Raw genomic sequence first — 21,529 nt, forward strand, 5'->3', positions numbered from 1 at the left:
ATTATGTATGATTTTATATTTATGTGTGTGTGTTTTGGGGTGTCCACAAAATGATATCTTACCAAAATGCATAAAGAAAGATTTATTTAGTATTCATGTACTTCAGTTTCCCTCTATGTTTGTGTGTGTGTGTATGTGTGTGTTTGTGTGTCACCTGTGCGTTGCCGGGGAAGCTGGCCCGTACTATTCCCGGCAGTAGCTTGCTGTGTATGGCAGTGGCTGAGACAATCTGAGCCGAGGACATGGAGGAGATGCTCTGCAGAGCTTTCTCCTTGGCGCTCTGGTCCTGTATGTGAACAAACCCACAAATTAACACAATTACTGCTGTGAATGAAATCAATCAGAGCACAGAGCAGCATAGAAAGTCAGAAAAAGTAGGAAAACCTTGAACTTTCGAGGAATAATTAGACTAATGTTGAGGAATGGAATCTAACAATCGTTTAAAAATCAAAGCTTGAAGGGAAAACTTCAAATAATTGTTGTCATTCTCCTCCATTATGTGGCATTATGTAACTGACTGTGATCAGACTGGTGCCTGCTTCTACTTAATGATTACACAAACTGATGTAAAGTCATTTGTGTAATACAGAGCAGCTCATTAACCAACAGTACAATACAGTAGAATGTAGCAGTGGCACAAATTAGAGGCGTTGTTTGTATATTTTAATGGATGTTATAAGATATAACTTGTTTACAGAAAATAAAACATCAATTTAAACCTGCATGGAGTTTCAGTGATTATTGTACATGGAGTTCGTTTGGTTTGCTGCTTCATTTCTTAATTTGGAAACACTTCAGAGCTTCTGATGAATATGTTGAGGATTCAAACTAACCGAACAGACCACAGAACCATCATCTTCACCTTCCTGCTGGTCTGGCTCAAGTGACCTCGCTTTGCCTTTCTAAATCCCACACAAATCACTATCTAACCATGTGTGTTCGTGTGTAAATCCACTGTTTTGCTTCCTTTTTGCCTATCCCTCAGTTACATTTTAGGAAATACACTCGTGTACACATTTGTGTATTGTGTGTGTGTGGTGATCTGGGTGTTTGGCTTGTGGCCCAGTGGGGGATGTCATGGCAACAATGGTGAAAGGAAATGAGCCTGAAGCATGCGGCAAATGTGCTTCAGGCATCACTGGTGTGTCTGACCAAACAGTTTGATATAAGAGATTTACAGTAAGTCTGAACTCGTGGCCTCATTTGTAACATCTAAACTCAAAGCAGCATGAAGCACAGAGCAGAAAACAGCTGAATGAAATGGAATTAGAGGCTTTGCAATAATTGGAGAGTCACTAATTGGCAGCTTCACTCAAGTTAATTGGCGCTGAGAGAAATCTCTCCTCTTGGGGGAGGTAATAACATTATAGGAGGTATAGAGATGGGAATCGTGCTGGATTTAAATATTAGATATTTAATACCAGCAACCATATGGGTTTGATTACATCCTTGGCGTGATCTCATTTCTATCTGAGCCATGTGTTGTTGCTTAAGTTCAACAGCAGGCAAAGATCTTACATCCCTTTTAAGTAAAGAGCGACCAGAGTGTCCAGCATTTGTAATGTGCTATTAGCAAATCCATCATTTATAGTGCTGAGATAATCCATCAACAAATTTCTTTGCCGCTAATTAATAAAATGTGTATTTCATGAGCTTAATGACAATATTCTTTTTTTAAATTTTGGGTCAGCAAATCTAATGAAAAAACCAAAACCAAAAAAGTCCTTACATATGTATCTTCAGCTTCAAGCCCACAGCTCCTTACTAAACAAATACATTGTTTTGCTAACACTTTATTTTAATGGTATATCTCCAAAGTGTCTTGAAAAGAACCATGCAGATTTTAGATTTTACATGGACTTAAGAAAGTCATGTAAAGCTGACTTCTGTAATCAATGCAAGGGCCATTTATATGCAATAAAGTTATTATTTGGCTTTATTACAACAACACATGTGAAGGACAAAGGGCTGCAGACAGTGAAAGTAGTGGAGGAAATTGTCTGGATGAAAGGAAAGATCATTGTTTTTAAAGTCTGACAAAAAACTAAAATAACAGTGAAAAGGATCTCTGCTGTTCCTGTATTTGTGCTGCTGCACAAAGCAAAAGTCAGGAAGCGGTGTTGTCTGTCACTATACAGTTAGAATCTGTGAGCCAGGCTTCCACAAAAGTCTGAGGTGCAGGAAAAATCGGATCACTCATCTGTTTTGTAGGTTACTATACCAGGTTACTTAAGTCCATGTAAACACTTAATACATATTATTAACTTAAAATAAATCTCATTGATTTCCTAACTGCTGGGTACTGTTGCTTTTAGCAAACACACAGAAGGAAACTGTGCATTTATTAGGAACTATTTTCAGTTGCTAATTATTTGATACTCTAGGATACTGTATGGGGTATAAAATATACTGTCTAGGTTTTTCATAATCAAGAAACAAGACATCAAGTCAATCTGATATTTTCATGGGATTTGTTGACAATATGAAACATCAAACAACATAACTAGATTTATGCTTTACATTGTGCATATTTAGCATCTCATTTGAAGATTTTCTGTGGTTCATCTCATAGGAAATGGAAACATGCCATCAGGAAACGTAACCACTGGCTGTAGGAAATTGAAATTGATTGGAAATATTAATCCAGACATGGATTGATAGTAAAAATAATAATTAGCTGGAGCCATAATGACATATCTATAATGTAAGCTGTGATTAATATCACTCCCAGAAAAGTGAAGACTAGGTGCCTGGGAGCATAATAGTGTGTGTTTTAAGGTTACAGAATCATTTTATTAAGCTCAAATTATGCTGTGATCTCAGTTATATATGTAGTTTAAAACTATTGTAGGTGGTAAATTATTTATTATGACAGTGACACAACTCAAATAACCATAGGTTTTTATCAACCATCTGTCATTATTTTATGACAGCAAACAACAAATCATCTTTGTTTCCAACCCGAGTTCCAAATGATCTCCTCGGTAAACAAGCGCTGCTTTGTTTCTTTGCATGAAGTTAATTACAACCAACAGTGAGGAAGAAAAAGAAAGAGGAAGAGAGGGAGGAGACACGGAGGGTAAGAGATTAATAGACTAAAGGGAGGGTGGAGAGAGTTAAGAGGAAAGGAACAAATGGATGTATGGATTTAAGAGAATGACAGGAAGAGGAGGAGGACGGGGGGGATGAAAACCTATACAGGCCTAATTAGACACCTAGGATACTGGACTCTATGTCACAGGCATCCATCCAATTCCAGTCAAAAGTTACTGAGCAAGCGACAAACACTGAATTCAGATTGCTCTTAGACAGCTACTGTACATGGTTCACTTCACCTCTTTTTCCTCATCCACTGAGGGAAAATTAGGGCTGGGGACTTTGACTTTGATACCATTCTCAAACAAAACGTTTTTCAATACCAATTACATCCATTTGACCAAAAAGATGAACAAAATGACATGCTACCTTTATCTTTAAGGTTGTTTTACAGCATAAATAATAAACCGGGTTACTACAACTTAAATGTTATCTGCTAACAAATCAATGAATGGAAATGTATGAACGCCAGATTTGAATTGGGAACCTCCAGGTTACTAGATGACTGATGTACCTTCTGAACCACATCCCTAAAAAATATTACAATTAAAGAAATGGAACAATACTAATCTTTTCTAAGCAAAATGAACAGCTGCAAGTCAGTGATAAATGCCGCACGCTTTAAGGTCTCCCTGATGCTGATGAGCTTTACTCCTTAAGTGTTAAAATATCTTTGGATTCTGATAGTATTTAATTAATGCAGTTGGTGCCATTATTGGCATAAAGTTCCCTGCACATTTCTTGGGAGAAATTATGTAATTCAGCAGTGTTGTAGATTTTTGTGGTTCTATTTGATGCTGTGCTTGTATGCTGTGTATGTTTCCTTTCACAAAAAGGGCAACGTAGGTCAGAAGTGAAGAAAGAGCTAGAGATTAAGGGATGATAGTAAGAAAAGGAGGAAGAGGATGAGGAAGGACAGTTGTCTCACATGAGATCAGGGGACATTGGGACATCACTGTACCATTGTGAATGTCTGAGGACACCGTAGAGAGAATATCACATGTGCAGGCATTAGCCAGTAAAGCATCCTCCATCGCCATGCCAACCATAATCCCTAAAACACTGATTTCTCACTTTATACAGAGCAGCAGAGGCCCCAGTGAATCCTTTTCCCCTTTTGGGTATTTAAAATGTTGCATACAGACAAAACACCAAAATGTTTTCTGTATTGTATCTTTATAGTAGTGTTTTGTGTCGAGCACATCAGTGTTTTGTTGGTTATTACAATGATCTAATCATATGATGCATGTGTTAGTTATTTTAATCCAAAAAATATTTTGAAAATAAATAAAACTTCTGCATCCAGTGTTTGCTCTTGCAATTTGTGTTTGTGGTTTTGTGTTGAGAGTTAAAGAGAAAACGAACAAAAGATTCACAAATGTGTGTAAGCAGCTGTGAAAAATTGTATTACCGTGATGCACTTTTCAATGGGGTTTCAGTTTTTCTGAATTGATAAAACCCATTTCCTGAAATCGCCTTTCCTTTTCTCAAAACAGTAAACACAAAACCCAAACTTCAAGCTACATTTACAAAATCTTAGTGTCTGGCAAAACCAAACAATTGACTCAAAAGCCCCTTTCAGGCGTGCAGTGGAATTCTGACATTATCCTGACTTTTTTAGGAGTGGCTGTATGTGTAAACACAAATGTCAGAGTAAAACGCTGCACACATTATCCGGACTATTTCCTCTGAGCCTCCTAGTGCAATGTCTGTATTATGTGCGTGACCTCATGCGTGCTGCTCTCTGCCGAATCGTTTGGAGGATTAAAAGCAATTGAGTGGACGTTTTTATGATTTTTGTATCACTCGACTGCTGTTTTAGTCGAGTGATTGAGCCTTTTTTATTAGCTGCATGGATCCGATGTGGTATAAACAATACACCGTTTCCCAAATTTAAAATTTTATATAACGTTATTCATCCTGTGAAATCCAGCAGATTTTCACACTTGTGGACGATTTTCACTCTGGCGATCTCCCGCTGTGAGTTACACATCTGAAAGGCCACTACAGATATTGTCCGAGGTTGGATTCTCCTAACATTGTCCAGAGTTCATGTCTGAAACAGGTTGTATTATATCTAAACCAAATACCACTGTCAAAATGACACAAAGTCAGCCAATGAATAAACACTACACATGATGTGCAAAAACACATATGTCAGATTTGACTGCTCTTGTTCTGGGCCTTCTTCACCACACTCCTCTTCCTCCTAGTCCACTATCTCTGAGATGTGCAACTATTGCAGTTCTGTTGTTCCCTTCATTACTAAAGTCACAATTAAACTCAAATGGCACTTGCCTTTGAACCAGTTTTTATCCTGTTTACTGACTGGCTTTGACCCCAGTCAGTAACAAGTGTAGTGTGTTAACTATAACAACAGCATGCTATTTGTGTTAAACCTTTGAGGCCTGTGTGTTGCTATATTGCATTAAAGTGTGCCGCCATGCACACTGTGTTTTGTCAGTGAGAATGTGTTTAGAGTTTTGCAAAAAAGTGGAATCAAAGGTATTGTTGAAGGTTTTGGAAAAAGAGCGAAACAAGTTAAAATGAATGAGTTTTGACAGATGAGTGGTTTAGTGTTTTAACAATTTGTAGTTTCGATTACTTTAGGTGCTGCTTTCTATGTCTGTTCATTCATTGTAGTCACCAGTGCTAATCCTTAGTAATCACATGTGTTTACTGGAAATGTAAAATACACCCTTTTCTCTTCACCAGGGGATTAGTACCCTGCTTACCTTTAGTTTGGACTGAAACTCCCTGGATTTTCTTCTGGCTAAGACCTGGATATGACTGGATACCTGGAGGAGAGGAGAGGAGAGGAGAGGAGAGCAGAGGAGAGGAGAGGAGAGCAGAGGAGAGGAGAGGAGAGGAGAGGAGAGGAGAGGAGAGGAGAGGAGAGGAGAGGAGAGGAGAGGAGAGGAGAGGAGAGGGCAAAAGGAAGCAGGGTTGGAGTGTAAAGAAGAGTGGAAAAAGGACCAAACAGTGAGTTTCCATGGTTATGAAAGGACTGTTCCCACAAACACACACACACACACACACACACACACACACACACACACACACACACACACACACACACACAGGCACACAACACACTACTCCCCTGACAACAGTGAATAGACCCATCTATGCACATCTTTTGAGAGAGCAAAAAGACACCTGGGAACATACAGATACAGATGGTGCCACTTTATGTTCTGTCAAAAAAATCTAAACATTAGTTTTTCAGAGTGTGAACTGCACCATCTCTTTACTTGTTTTATTCTGGAGAAGCACAAAGCCATCTTATACTCCTAAATGACATCCCCTATCGTATTGATTACACATAATCTCCACACAAGCCCACATGGAGGAACAGAGGAATGAATATCTGAACTAGCTGCTGACATTTATTTTCAGTTTTCACTGAAATAAACTGTAAGTAACATTGTGGCTGCAAAAGTATAGTTTTTTTAAACGTTGCTTTATTTTAAATCAAAAATCCAGACCTAAGGTAGGTTGCAGCTCATTCCTGTACCAGGGATCATGGCTCTGTAAACCAGTCCTGCCTATGCCAGACTTTGTATGATGCAGAGACTCTCTTGAGATCTGATATTGTGACCATGTTCTCTGACGTCAATTAAAGACATCAAATATTTTGGTAACTTGGACAGCAAAGCTTTATATAAAATGACACCCAGCAATGGACACAACTCACAGGGCTGAGTACAATGACTATCAGCAGTAATAAACTGATTAGTACTATGATAGAGTGGCTGCAGCAGGTGTGTGTAGGATATCTCCATAATCCAGAGAATACAGTATTGTGATTTGTAAAATATGTTTTCTGGTTCTGTTATATTCCTGCTCGACTACAGTTCAGCTTTGCAAACATTTGTTTCATCACTACAGTTAGCACAATTTCGCTCATTACGTTCTGTATAATGTGATATGCTGTGATATATACTGGAGACACTACAACTGCACACTCCCATTATTACCTGTTTCCTCGTCCGCGTCTTGCCTGTTCGGAGCTTGATGTATCTGGCTATGAGCTCGTTTCGACCTGGAGGGACAAAACACAGAACATACTAATGACACATTATGCATGCTGTTTTCTCTCGAACGTACACACACATAAAAATAACATATTTGAATCTTTCTTTCTCACTGACAGTCACATGTAGAAATCATATGACTCTGACAAACAACTTAGTGCCTGATTTAGTGCTGTTGATCCAGTGACCCTGTGACGTGCTGTTTCACATAGTAGCACTGTAATCACCGATACCCCTGTTGAGCCTTACACACACACACACACACACACACAGACACACAAAATCACAAACGCCATGGCCCTGAATACACATGACCCAACAATACAGGCATTCATGCAGATCGGCCGTCTCCTGATTAAAGAAACCAGCAGGCCAGCTGTACCCATGCTTACGTGTGTGCACATATGCGCACACACAGACACACACATACATACGCACGCTTACAATGCTGAATAATTCAACCCATTCAATAGGGAGCACAGCAGACTCAGCATGGCCTGGCTAGTATAGATTAGTGAGGGAAAGGGAGACAGAGAGAAAGGAAGCAGAAAACCACTGTTACATCCAGAAAACCTGTGACAGCGAAGTGTGTGTTTGTTTGTGTGTGTGCGTGTGTGAGTGCATGTAAACCACAGATTTGTTAACAGATTACCAGTGCTATGTGTTGCAAATGACCAGGTTATGACTTTAGAGGATTAAGAATTCAGAGACAGCTGTTATTTTAATAATTTCATGTAATTATGTAATTTGACTCTTGTATTATTTGCTAACAAGCAAATATGTGGCTCTGACTGTGGTTTGGTTTGTCTCATGGCCTGTTTTCTGTTCCGACCAAGTGGGAAACCAAAGTCAGGCCAGCTGGCCAACTGATGGTCAAGATCAGCACAAAGCCAAACCGCTACACACTACCCAAATGGCTCGCAACAATAGCCCCAACTAACCAGCAGATGGTGTGTGCATGTGAGTGAGTGTGTACGTGTATGGTGCTATAAATATGTGTGTGTGTGTGCGTTTGTGTGTGCACGCACGCACATGTGTTCTGACCAGTCCCACTCTCACTGAGATAGGGAGCTTAGACTGATAAAATCTACAGCTCCACATGCAGGTGTTTTCCTTCTAGCAGTCCTGACAACAGCACACACACTTATATGCATGCATGAGTGCCAACACTCACACACACAATCACGCGCACGCACACACACATACAAACACACACAAACACAGTGAGTCCTGGCTGACATCTGACTCCAGCGGGGCCAGCTGGTCTTTCTAGGAGGCTTAACGGTGAATTATCATCCTTCACTAACCCTGCGGCACACATCCCTTACTCTTGCCCTCCCTCTTTCTCAAAAACTCTACAGAGCACGCACGCACACACACACACACACACACACACACACCCTCCCTCCCCTCTATCTATCCTCTGTTCTGGCTATTCCCCTTTTTCCCCTCCCCTGTCCCTCTTGTAGTGAATGGGCTTCCCTTCTGCTCCCCCCCACCCCCTCTACTTGCCCAGTAAAAGACTTCAAGGCCAAAGTCAGATGGTCATTAACCGTGACGAACAGAAGAACCCCCCCCCCCATTCCAAGCTGATACTAAGAGAGACACCATACACTAAAAGGCACAAAATTCCTATTAATGATTTGAGACCAGACTTGAGAACATATAAGAAGAAAAAAGAGCTGTGCTTGGGTTGTGATATAATCAAAGAATGATTAAGTTTACAGCAAATGTGAATATGAAGTACAAATAGGGTGGTGGGAGGCTAAATTGGTTAAAATTTAATGCTTTCTTTAAGGCAGCAACCACATCAGCAACAAAACATCAACTCATTTGTCACTGAGAATGAGGAAATACATGAGAACAAATAAGAAATCCATTCAAATCTGCAGCTGCCTACGTCTAAGCATTTTCTTTTCTGTTACTGTCCTCTGAAAGCACATTACTGCAGCAGTTCAGTGCTGCTCACCATGCTCAGTTAGCAAAGTGATTAAGAGCTTCAGCTGCTTTATAGAATAACTCCAAACCCTTTTAGAGAAAGGTCAAAGCCTGGCTGACCGCTCTCGCTAACAAGGCTGCACAGGAGTGGTGTGTATTGTTGTGTACCCTGGGAGGACTTTAGAGACCACGGGGGACGAACTCTGGCCCAGAGCCTGGTTTAACGCTGAATACAAGTTTGTGCTTGTTACAACATCCGGAGGACAATTTCAGTGTTTTTAAGAGCTGGAATTTAAGAACTTGCTGTTCTTTTCTTTGTCTTTTGCTGAAATCATCATCAGTCTGCTAACTACACAGTTAATTGTTTATTTATTAATCAACTTTTAAAGAGTAACCAAACCATGGGAATCGTTTGCTGCTAGATGATGTCACTGGCAGAGTTGTGACATGGCTTTACAGTGAAGGTCAGACATGGTCTATTTTAAACAGAACTGAAAGTAGTGAACCCTTTCCACATTTAGTGGAGAAACATTTTATAAAAATGACCTTCTTATCCAACGGACAGATAAGCAGTGGATAGTTGGAAAACAAGTAGCTCTCAATTATGTTTGGATGTGAAGTTGGTTTGTACAATATGAAGACACATAAAGGAACACAGTTTGGGATTTAATAGACTGATTATGTATTAAATAGCTTTTTTAGTTCCCAATAACTTTTTCTATAACTTTTTAAAGTTCAAAGTTGAAGTTTTTCCCTAACTGTTAATAAAATGTGCTCAGTGCTTTTGTTGTCAGCAAAATAAGCATTCAATAAATTTTAACTTTTAAAGAAAATCTGATTACATCAGGGGTAAAATGAACAGAATTTTCCCACTAATCGTCTGGAGCCATCATGGCCCAGAAGTGATTTATTTACAATAATTCAATAAATATCACACCAATATTACAAAATATTGCATTTTGTTCCAAGCAAATAAATTTACAAACAAGGTTGGTGATGCATCTTTTTGTTTCAAAATAAACAGATCTGTCAGAGCTAACATTGAAGTGTGATCTGTTTTCATTGGTAGAAGTAAAGGCACAAAACATCAACTTAGCTTATATCTGTTGGTCCAATGTGGAGATACATGGGGGCGGGAATCACAAGGCAAAAACACAATGTCATCTTTACTTCTTAGTCTAACGTCACTGTACTTATTAACCCTGTTTGTAGCAGAAGCACAAGACAGCTTGAACTGACAAAGGTACAGTAGCAGCTGAGAACAGCGGAACAATTAGCGGTTAAAGAAGCAGATATTTCCACCAGTTTGAGGAGGCCAAAGCCGAGCTCACAGGTAAGTGAATATTAAACTGACTACTACTTGCCAAACGTCAGCTTAATGAACATCAATGTTGTGTCATGTCTGTTGTGTATATAGGTAACTGTTCATTATTGAGAAAATGTTACTATTTTTACATCCTAACATTTCATTAATCTGCCATTAGCATTCATTTTGCAACAAAATCTTGTATTGATAATGGGAATTTCCGAGCCCTGCATGGGGTCTTCATGAGCTTGTCCCACAGATTCACAATAGGGTGAAGGTCTGGACTCTGTGCTGGCCAAGCCAATTTTAGTCTCCTTGCTTGTTTTCTTTGCTTGCTGCGGGTCAATACTTTGGCCCTTCTGATATCGAGTTACATCTTTTCCACGACCATGGGACATGATTAAGAAATTAGAAGCTACTCACTGCATCAGTTAGGGTCGAATAACTTGTCGCCAGCTGTGATGTAGTATTAATCCCTGCAGTAATTACCCAGTGGAAGCCGCTTACCTATTTGCTTATTTAAATCTAGGAGGTGACTTCTTCTTTTTTGGCCAGGCAGTGTTTGTACTCCTCCTCTTTCACAATGCACACCTATAATATCGTGGAACTCACAATCAGCTCTTTAACAGCTCAGTCAGAGTCACTGGGTTACATTGGTAATCAGGTGACCATGTTTACATAGATTTTACATGAAGTGACTGTAAATCCATCTTTGCAAGCAACAGATGAGTCATTAGATTTCTTTCTGGCTCACTCATTTTAAGTGTACAGTGACTAAACTCTTACTAAGGAAAAGAGTATTTTTAAATGTAACTGACTTTCTCTCGTTGCATGGAGACTGGACACAAGCAAGACTTGATCAAAATCTCAGGAGAAAGTCAACATAGGCATGTTTTATACAAAAAGACATTTAAAATGTTTGAGAAATATATGCATATTTTCTATAACACTGCCTACTGTTCCTCCATCACCATTCACAGTATGTTATGGATTCCTGTAATACAACTGTTTTGAAAATGTCCCTAATCCACAGCTTAAGAGACAGAGAAGGTTCAATACCAATTAAATGACTTTCTCATTTGTCCAGTAGATCCATACGATGTGTCTGTAGGGGACAAAGCCACTGGCCATTACATTGTACCTCTGCTGTACCTTTGCCAACAATAATAGCACTATTATACAGCTTTTCATTCCCTCTCCCTTTTATACGCATCCATTTATGATTTTTCGACGCTTCTCTTCCACTAAGTTCATCCTGGCACTTTTGCACATTTTCCTTCTTCTTTTCTATTTCAGACCATTTCCCTGTTGCCAGTGGGGGGTATTTTTAGACCCACACAGATCCGCTTCCCATCTCTATCTCCTCTTTCTTTTCTGTAGGACTACTCACCTACCCCATTTTACCTTAATGTAATGCTCGAGTAAAGACACCACCATTAATGATACTTGGGTTTTGAATAGCAAAAAAGCCAACTTTTTAAAGTAGCTTCAAGGGTGTGTGTGTGTACAGTTTGTTGCTTTTCTGTAAGTAGAAAACACATCATTGTGCTTGTTTCTAGAGAAAAACAAATCAATGGTTCTATGTTTCTCCAAAGTCAAAAAAAACATCATGCCTGAATAAAAATGTGAGCCTGCCTTAGTCTGTGTGCATCATGACCCAGAAATAATAACAAACTAGATGCTGTTTCATAATTCTGGTTTGCACAGATGTTCTAGGAACTATTAAATCCCCCCTGGTCTCTAAGCCAAACTCTGCTCGTCCCTTCTCGCCATTTTGCCTTTCCTGCTCTGCTTCTGAAAAACAGACACTGTCTAACCCAATTAGGTCACCATGATGAACGTGTCAACAGGCTGGACCCAGTCAACAAGGTAAACAAACATGCCAGCGAGGCAAGAACAGGATGAGACGGATTGATTGGCCACTGATCAATACAACAAAGGTGCTTAAATAGGAGTTTCACTAACAGTCTGACTTCTGCGTTTTAGGTACACTCAAGTGACACATTGTGACATATTGTTCATAATTTTAATGTTACAGCGTACATTGCTATTTTAGAAAACACACTTTCTCGACTTTCTAATAGTCTTCGGAAGATCCTTTCTTATCTCATCATGCCTCCATGCGCAAGAATAGAACCTTAAAGCTGCATTCATTGATTTTTTTCCACTTAAGGGGCACAAACATTCCCAAGAACTAAAGGGAACTAGACCTTTAGGTGTTAATTCTTTATGGATTTGTCCCTAAAAGCAATGTGTTTTACATTCCATATGTTGTTTTTCTCATTTGTTTTATACAAAAATATTGTTCATTTCAGCTTTAAAGACATGACTTAAACCTCGGTGAAACACATTTGTGCCAAATTGCAACACAAGTGTGAGCCAGGCCACTGAGCACTTGACCTCATTAATGCTACTGCGGATGAGCGGGAGATGTTCCGCTATCGCATACGGTTGAAATCTTTAGATGTCCGCATACTTTTGGTCACATACTATTGTGTGTTTACATCCATCAGGTTCCAGAGGCAAATTGTGCATTGGAGAGGAAAAAAGAAAGAGTAGCTAATTTCTGGCATTTAATACTAATACTCAGAAGCCTAAAACTCAGGTAGTATCATAAAGGAATCACTAGAGTGCACTCTGCATGCAGAGAGAGACGGAGGAAAGCAAGAATAAATCGACAGAGTGAAAGGGAGAGGGAGGGAGGCGCAGCTGGTGGCAGCCAGAGGACCATCTGTTCATCACTCTATTAGTTCACAAACACACACGCACTCTCCCTCTCAGTGTCATACTCAAACACTCAGACACACACACACACCGCACCTATAGCGTGCTTCTATTTCCTCGCTTTTACAGTTTCTTTCTCTCCCGTGTCTCTGACAATGAGACGTGAGATGGCGCTCACACACACATTCATCCGCGCAGTGATTGTCCCAGTCTAACACAACACAGCAAACATTTCAAAAGCTCAGCTAATCACTGGCGGTGTTCATAACACTGTGCTGAGATGTTTCTTTCTACCACAACGTGCTGCATGAATTAGAAAATAATTCCAACATGCTTAAAATGTACAAATACATAAACGTGTATAAAATTGTCCAGTAAAAGGTTTGGATTTTTTATATTTTATGAGTTTGATAAAGTTCATTTCCCATCTTCAGGGACTTGAATCGGCTTGTCTCCATTTCCATCACTCACCGTACATCTTTCCTTCATCCGACAGAATTATCTTCCTCCTTCCACAGGGTGGATAGATGGCCAGGGCCTCCTGGAAACTCTGCTCAATATCAGGGCTCCAGACCCCCTCGGGGTCCCCGTCCATGGTCTTGTCCCCTCCAGAGTCACTCAGTCTGTCCATGTCCTCCCCTGGACTCTCACTGCCACTCCAGCTACTACGCTCCATGCTGGCAGGTAACTAGCTGATGTGTATTCAGCACTAAAGCTAATGAATGGATGCTAAGTAAAGAGCTATTGTTATATTCAGTTAAGGTTAATATTAATGGCAATAGTGAACTCCCGAAGGGGACAGCAAAGTGCAGGCAGTTAGAAACTCAATGCCAATGTTAGTTTCCACTTCAGAAGTGGGGACTAAAACTGCCCACAACCAAAAGTAATACTGAAAGTTGATGGTAGATTGGAGGCGGCTCAAGAAGCTGGTCCAATATCCGTCAGACAGCAGGAACCCTAAAATTAAGAAAGAAAAAGATTGAATGCTTTGCTTAAAAATGTTTAAAGCTTAACTTTTATAATATGTCTAAACATCTATAGCTGAAACACACAGCAAACAAGAAGTAGAGCATTCGACAGTCAGGAGATTTTTTTTAAATTTAAAAAACACTATTTTTAAGAGGCCTGATTGGTTCACCTGTGCATCGTAGTACTGTATTAGACCGAATCTGTTGATTTTTGTAGAAAATTGCGTGGAAACCCATTGCCTTTTGTTTTAAATTTTACACAGGTTAAAACTAAACAGGTTAAGTTGTATTATCATTTTTATCGGATGCAGTCGACAAATCAAGTTTACTAGTCTTTCCTTTCTCAGTCCAAAGAGTCGGTTCTTCATTTAATATGAAAAAAGTTGTGGCTGCAGCTGTCAGAGCCATTTTGGACCAAAACAGCACAAAGACAGCATCTGAGATTGCTCCCACTAACATTGTTAAATTCCAAGTGCCTGGGGGCAGGCACTGAATTCAACACTAACCTTTATCCTGGTTTCACTAGGTCAAAGGAACAATTTAAATTAATACAAACACACAGAAAGTTCCCATCATGTTTCACACTAAAGTTTTAAAGTTTCAAACTAAAAAATAGAAAAGTCGTATTTTAAATCTCAAGCAATGCATGCTGGGAACTCTATTAACATTTCTTTTCTAATTTCAATAACAATTAATCGTTTAAAGTTGATTTAACTCAACTTATCAATTACAGTTAAAACACTTGAATTGTATTTTAAGTCCTGGTTTCTGTGAACAATGTGCTTGATCACATTTAGTTTAGATTAACGTCCAGGGTCAACATAACCCAAAATTTCATTTCTCGAAACAGGGCAACTATAATAGAAATGGGCCAGTCTCCTCTCTCCACAGCCCATGTGTGGGTTGGGATTTATGCCGATATTTTTTTTTTCAAGAAAGTATCTTTCAATGCAACTTTCAGTTCTGATCAACATGTTGTAAGTCTGTATCCCAGGTGCAAGAGGGAAATTATTGCATCTTTTTTTTGTAGGAAATTGCCTATTTTATTAAACTATTGTGGTAGTCCATCAACAACTCCTTATGCGCATAAGTGGAGCAAGTGAATCAGGGACAGAGTACTACTACTACTACACACAGCCACTAGCTGATTTAAAAAGAAAAAAGAAAAACTGAAGGGGCTTGCCAGCTGCCTACAATTCTTCTAAAATCCCCCACGGTAAACAGCAGGGTTGGCGCAGTACACACCACACTCACAAACCAACATATGCACACACACACAGAGAAACACACACACAATTACAGTGCCAGCTCCTTGGGCGAACACATGTCATTTTGTCTGGTCCTCTACTGTTCACACTTCCCATGCACTGTCCCTTACCACAGCCTGCACAAGCCTGCATTGTGAAGTGTATGTCAGTGTGTGTGTGTGTGTGTGTGTGTGTCTGCCTGGCTAATTTTAACACAATTACATTTGACAGTGTGCATGCGCACACATGAAACTGAAGCATGAAGAGCAGCAGGAAACATTAAAGACACATTTTAACCCCATCCACACACTTTAGCTCTGCTCATGGATTTTTTAGCACCTGGGGGAAAAACTCCGCAAAGCTGCAAGAACACATCAGTTGGCTTTGACTCACAGACATGTGTAATGAATGGGATCTGCTTGTTTTACGAGAGTTTGTCCTCTGGTTCTCTCTTCATGCTTATTCTATTCTCCCTCATTTCCGTTTCCTCTCCAACTTACCAGCCTTGCTTTCTTCCCCTCTTGTCTCCTGCCCTCCCCAAGCAGTTTTCCATTCAAAGAAGGATTCATTCATCCAGTCGGTACTATATAGTTGAACACTAGCAGCAGGATTGTCAGTATGTTTGTGATGATACAGCTGTATGTTCTAACTGAAGGAGAGAGTCCTTTACTTTAAAACACTATATTGGGTTGTAGTGATTTATTCTAAAATGGATAAAATGGCCCCTTTGGCATCAATCAAAGGCCCATAAATGCCAACATGTGCCGTTAGCCATTAGCTGATAAAAATAGTAGAGCATTTTGCAGCTAAGTAGTCAGGACTTAGATAAAAGCTAAACCAAGGGTTGAATTTGCAGAGGCAGCTGGACAGATGCATCAATTTTGCGCCAGTGCTAATGTGGCCCCATCAATGTTCTATTCGCCCCCAAGTCACAAAAAAATTAAACAAGTAATTATAGAGTGCCGTAGGCCAACCTGGAAGTTTGCATCTTCCTGATTGACTCAACTAAAGGTCAATAGGATTTTTTTCCATTAGCAATTCATTTTATTGAGGAAAATAAGCTCTATAACAAACAGAAGGTTGTGGTAGATATACATTTTGTTCAGCAACATAATCTATACAGATTAACACCATCTTTTTTTAAGCTTAAACATAATCAATAGATGTAAAACAATATTGTTAGGCCATACAGTACATGAACAACACCATGGTCACATGACTTCAATGTCACCACCACCAAGCCTCAAATTTGTAGTTTGATTTAATGTGATAACCCCTTTTACAAAAGCCTTTATTCTTACAGTGACTTAATAAAGTATAGAAAATAAGATCAACAAGGCTGTAAAGATATTTTCCATGAATAGATAAGTCTTCATATTTGCTTTGATGACATTTAATGTGTCTCAAAACCTCAGTAGCTTCATTTAGCCACTTGGTAGCAACCGTCTATTTTTAACATACATAAAAACAAAAAAAGTCTCTTAATCTTGTGTCAATTATAGACCTTATTTCAGGCGTTTAACTAAAAACCATTCAAAACACTCTGTTTTCCAGGTTTTGGATTCATTTTTAAGGCCCTCTATTGCAGCGCTAAGGAACTGCTGACATGAGCAATAAGGTCTTAATTATCTGTCTTCTTAAGAGAGTTATGATTCATGATTTTAAAATAAAAATCAGCACAAAAGCAGCCCTGTAATTTCTTATGAAGTGCATCAGAAATATAAAACTCACAGCAAATGAAAGGGATAAAAGTCTTAAATCAATAACTGTAACATTTTTGCCTTTTCTTCTATGCATGATATGAAAATGTCTGCATTTTACTGCAGACCCATTCACAAAGCATTTGACCTTTTGAAGGCCTTTGCAGAAGCGCTAACAATGAACCACCTACACTTAGATTCAATGGGCTTAAAATTAAAATTAAAATCTCCAACACTCAAACGTGCTATTTTGTATTATAGTGGAAGGGCCTTCACACATCAAACTCAGTATGAGCATCTGTATTGTACTTTACTGCTCTACATGTGGATGCTATGAAACTTCAACACTGCATTGAAGGTCACAGTGTACACAAGTGGTATGTCATTTATGAAAGACTGTCAAACGGAACTTTTAATATCACTGCCATAATAAATTCCCATGATCAACCACATTATCTAATGGCCTCTGAGTTCTGATAATAGTTCACATAAATGTCTGTACTATAGTACTGTTTGTAGAAACGTATACAGCTCATATTGTACATGTAAAGCATAATTTAGAAACTCACATTACTAAGTGGAGGCTAACACATAGATTAAATGGGTTGGACTACACAAGTCTGTCCTCATGTAACTGTTATGAGTTACTCCATATTGTTATAACCACTATTTTAAGTGTTACACAGCTCAAAGACACGTAACATTTACTTTGTGTATGTGAGACATGTACTTACAAAGACTAAACAGCAAAAACGATTGATATACATACAGCATGTGGCCTTACATTTGATCAAAATGCTTTTTAATCGGTAGTGATGCAAACTTGGAATATTAGAAGTAACATATGAAAATTAGACCGCAAAATGTTTTTTAAACCAAGTGTCAGCAACATTAGCTGGATCATACTATTCTAAAACTCTGACAGACAAATATTTCTTCATGCAGCAAATGTATTAGCAAACAGTTGCTTATTCACAATTTAAGCAGATGCAAAAAAAATTATATTTCCGTCAAGTCAGAATGTAAAATGCTAACACTGACCTTTTATTAGTTTAATTTTGCTCATTAAATACTGAACTGGTATTTACGAGCTAATCGCTTACTTTTTCAATCTACTGTTTGCTGATGGGGAGGTTGTGGACAGGAAATTTTAGAGCTTCTTAAACATAACGGTATGTTACAGGCAAAAACGACACCGTACCTTCGGTGTGTATACACAGGATAGTGTGTGCTGCATAAACTTGTGTTTGTGTCCATAATGGGCATGTGATTACTCACACTTTGCATGCCAAGGAGACTAAAGTAACACAGTGGTAAGGGAAAGAACAAAAATGGTGTGGCCAGTGGGTAGGATATATTTCTGTTTTTTATATAAATGATTATGAAAATGGAGTAAGAAACAAAAAAGCTGTTACATATTGTACTTATTGTTGTGTTATTATTAATTATTTTTTATAAAATAAAAAAATAACTATTCATCAATGTTAGTAAAGTTAGATCATTTACAGTACAGTGTTTTGGTTTTCTGTAGATCATTTTATGCATGTAGAAATATTTTTTCAAATGTTCAGATCAAATTAAAGAGCGCTGTGCAAACAGCTGCATTAACTTAAATAGGAGCGTATTGACTGTGTGACATGCACTTCTTTAAAAGCAGCTAGATGGTAGTGTGAACTTAAGGACTTTCAACACCACCATTTTTTTATTGACGCTGGAGTTGGTAGAAGCAAATCAGATTATTTATTAGAATAAAATGCCACGATGCACCTTAGGACTGCAAAGAATTTGCATTGCATACATGGATAAAACAGGCTGAGTGTGAAGACAAGAGAAGAGAAGAGAAGAGAAAAGAAGCGGTTTCAGGAATAATCAAAGAACTCCAGTGAAGCTCTAGAGATGTGAGCACAAGTGGGGCCCAGTAGCAGATGGACGCTGGAGAGACACATTAGTCACACAACAATCAACTGACTACTGGGCGACTTCTGTGATCCCTGTGTGCCCCTCCTCTGTGTGTCTCTCTGTCACCAGGCAGGCCCGGGCCACTCCAGCCAGGACAGCAGGCTTCATGGTGTCAGTGCCAGCCCTCAGGAGAACACACACAGGGCATACAGCCACAATCCTGCAGCTGCTTTGGACTCTCATGCTCTCCCTCTGCATCGCTTTTTTTCCTTTTTCACTTTGTGTCTTACAGCACTTACTAGCTCCCACGACACACCAACAACATGTATTTGATTATGCACCTATAATGCACATCACTCTAAGCATCTATACTTTCAATAGCAGCACAGTGAGTCTGCAGGCAAATGTAAAGCAACTGATGTGCAAGTGGCCACATTACCAGAGGGACCTGGGTCTGTAGGTATAAGTGTGTGTGTGTGTGTTTCCCCATAGGGTAGGGGGGTACTGTTGGTCTACAAGTTGACTGTGTTATCTCAGGCTAGTCAGTTCCTCTCACTCATTTTGCTGCTGGACCACTCAACAGCATCTGTTTTAACTGCTTCCAACTTGTAAACACACACACACACACAGGTTTTATACAAGAGGATTTTCTTATAATCCTCAAAGCAAACATTGTTCCACTTTACAATGTTTTGCCATGTTGTAATAGAGCCTAAATAGAATTATTCTGCATCTAAGGTGATATTTCTTGGGTTTTTTTAATAATATTATTTTGCTTCGAGGACCTTAAGGCACAACACTCATCATTTACTTATGTGCAAACGAGACTAAAGCGTTCGATATTTGAACAGATTCAGAGATGCTTCATTCATCATCTCACTTTGAAACAGCCTCCACAGCGGACATATCATTTGCAAGGTATGATCGTTCAAGTACACCTCATGTTATTCAAACAGTCAGGATGCATTCAAGTACTGTAAATGATTTCAGCCAGAGTGGATGTACTGTGTGTCCCTGGGATAGACAGTATGGGATGGGAACAAATCCAACATATAAAATACGTTTCTCATTTATCTTTTGCTACATTAACTTGCGTAGTATTATGGTGAACTTATAATATGCAAATTATAAGTGCATGTTTTTGATGTGTTCAGCTTTTTCTGTTCCTGCATAGTGTTTAAAGGGATTATTCATGTGGTTAGAGAGTTCTGTAGTTTTACATATGCAGTGGTTAAACAACTTTCACATCAAACATGCAATGTCTAACGCATTGCTGTTATCTCATATCCAACTCAAACATTTAAACAAAACACAGACATATACTGTAGTACTAACAGCTGCTACATAACACGTTGGGACAGTTCTAAGGAGGGAGGTGCTTCAAACTGGTTAGTTTATGAAGAATTTGTTTATTGCAGATTAGGGCTGTCCAGTTAAGGCTACCAATTTTTGTGCTTCGGGGAAACATTCTATTATTTGCCAGGGTGGGTTGGGGAGGGCAGTAAAAACAATGTTGAGAGTTCTACACGCTGACAAAAAAATTAATTAACAGAGAAGCGTCTGGATTTCAAATGGAAACGAAAAGGAAAGCTGGAAAAAGGAATCAAATTTAAATCAATCTGTCTTCGGTCAATTTGTGACTGGTGGTTGACTGATGCTTATTAGAGGTGATAGACTATTTCTCTACACCTTGAACTCTGTATGGTAGGATGGAAAAAATTTTAATTGAAAACCGAATGTCTACCGATCAAATATTAAAATAGTTTAGGTACGCTTTCGTGTCAGCATGTGACAGACAAGGTTTGGCCTTCACTGATTGGTTAGAAGGGTGAGCCTCGCTGAAAAACATTTAGATGTGAAAATCTCTGCACTGCTCCAAGTGCTGTTCTGAGAGTGTGTTTCATTGGAGTTTTTTAAAGGTACCACTCCACATTTCGATAAATCATCGGAAAAAAAATTAAGTTACATACTGTAGCTTTAACATTTAATATAAGCATATTAGCAGCCCAAAAAAAAAAAACTTGCAATATCTGTGAATACTCCAAATCACCTGAATTTAAGTGTATATGGGAGATTACCTTCACTTTCCACATGCTAGAGTCAACAAAACCATGCTTCAGTAAGATCAGGAAGGGTGAACTACTGACTAACAAGGTCATGTAAGGACACTAGCTGGTCCGGTGTAACTTGAATAATGCCTCCTTTTGACTAATTGCATTTCTATATGCATTCACACATCTGTGTAGTGGTGTAAACCTATGACCCACTACCCCAAGACAGATTTTGTTATTAAGGGCATCAGATGGAAACAGAGCAGAAACAAAAGCTATGCTTTCTCACAAGGCTTCACGACTACATGACAATTTCTATCATTGTCTCAACAGAATTTTGACTGCACTGCTCTCATCTCCCCAGTGGCTCCCCAAACAACCATGAAACATGATGCTGGATGGCTCATTGTATCTAAAAATATTTCAAAGAACACATGCATCAGTTTCATACTGCTTTCATTTATTATAGCACAATAATGATGATACTAACAACGAGCCAGTTTTAATCAACCATTTCTAGTTTCTGAAACTAGTCTCCATTGCCTAGCATTGACTATCAGTGT

General features: G+C 39.0%; 1 protein-coding gene across 2 annotated transcripts in view; it reads right to left on the reverse strand.

Moving 5' to 3' along the window:
* tead1a (TEA domain family member 1a) overlaps window positions 1-21,529 on the reverse strand; it is a 41,339-nt gene that overhangs the window by 11,168 nt on the left and 8,642 nt on the right. Inside the window, exons 2-5 of one of the 2 annotated variants that reach the window (XM_067502004.1) lie at window positions 13,573-14,058; window positions 7,077-7,141; window positions 5,832-5,894; window positions 155-286 (exon numbers count right to left, since the gene is read on the reverse strand). In XM_067502004.1, the coding sequence (XP_067358105.1) occupies window positions 155-286; window positions 5,832-5,894; window positions 7,077-7,141; window positions 13,573-13,777 (465 nt within the window). In that variant the 5' untranslated portion in view covers window positions 13,778-14,058. The remainder of the gene's footprint in view (window positions 1-154; window positions 287-5,831; window positions 5,895-7,076; window positions 7,142-13,572; window positions 14,059-21,529) is intronic. The other variant, XM_067502005.1, reaches the window with a different exon arrangement.

Source organism: Channa argus, chromosome 4 (genome assembly GCF_033026475.1).
Source record: "Channa argus isolate prfri chromosome 4, Channa argus male v1.0, whole genome shotgun sequence".
Lineage (NCBI taxonomy): Eukaryota > Metazoa > Chordata > Actinopteri > Anabantiformes > Channidae > Channa > Channa argus.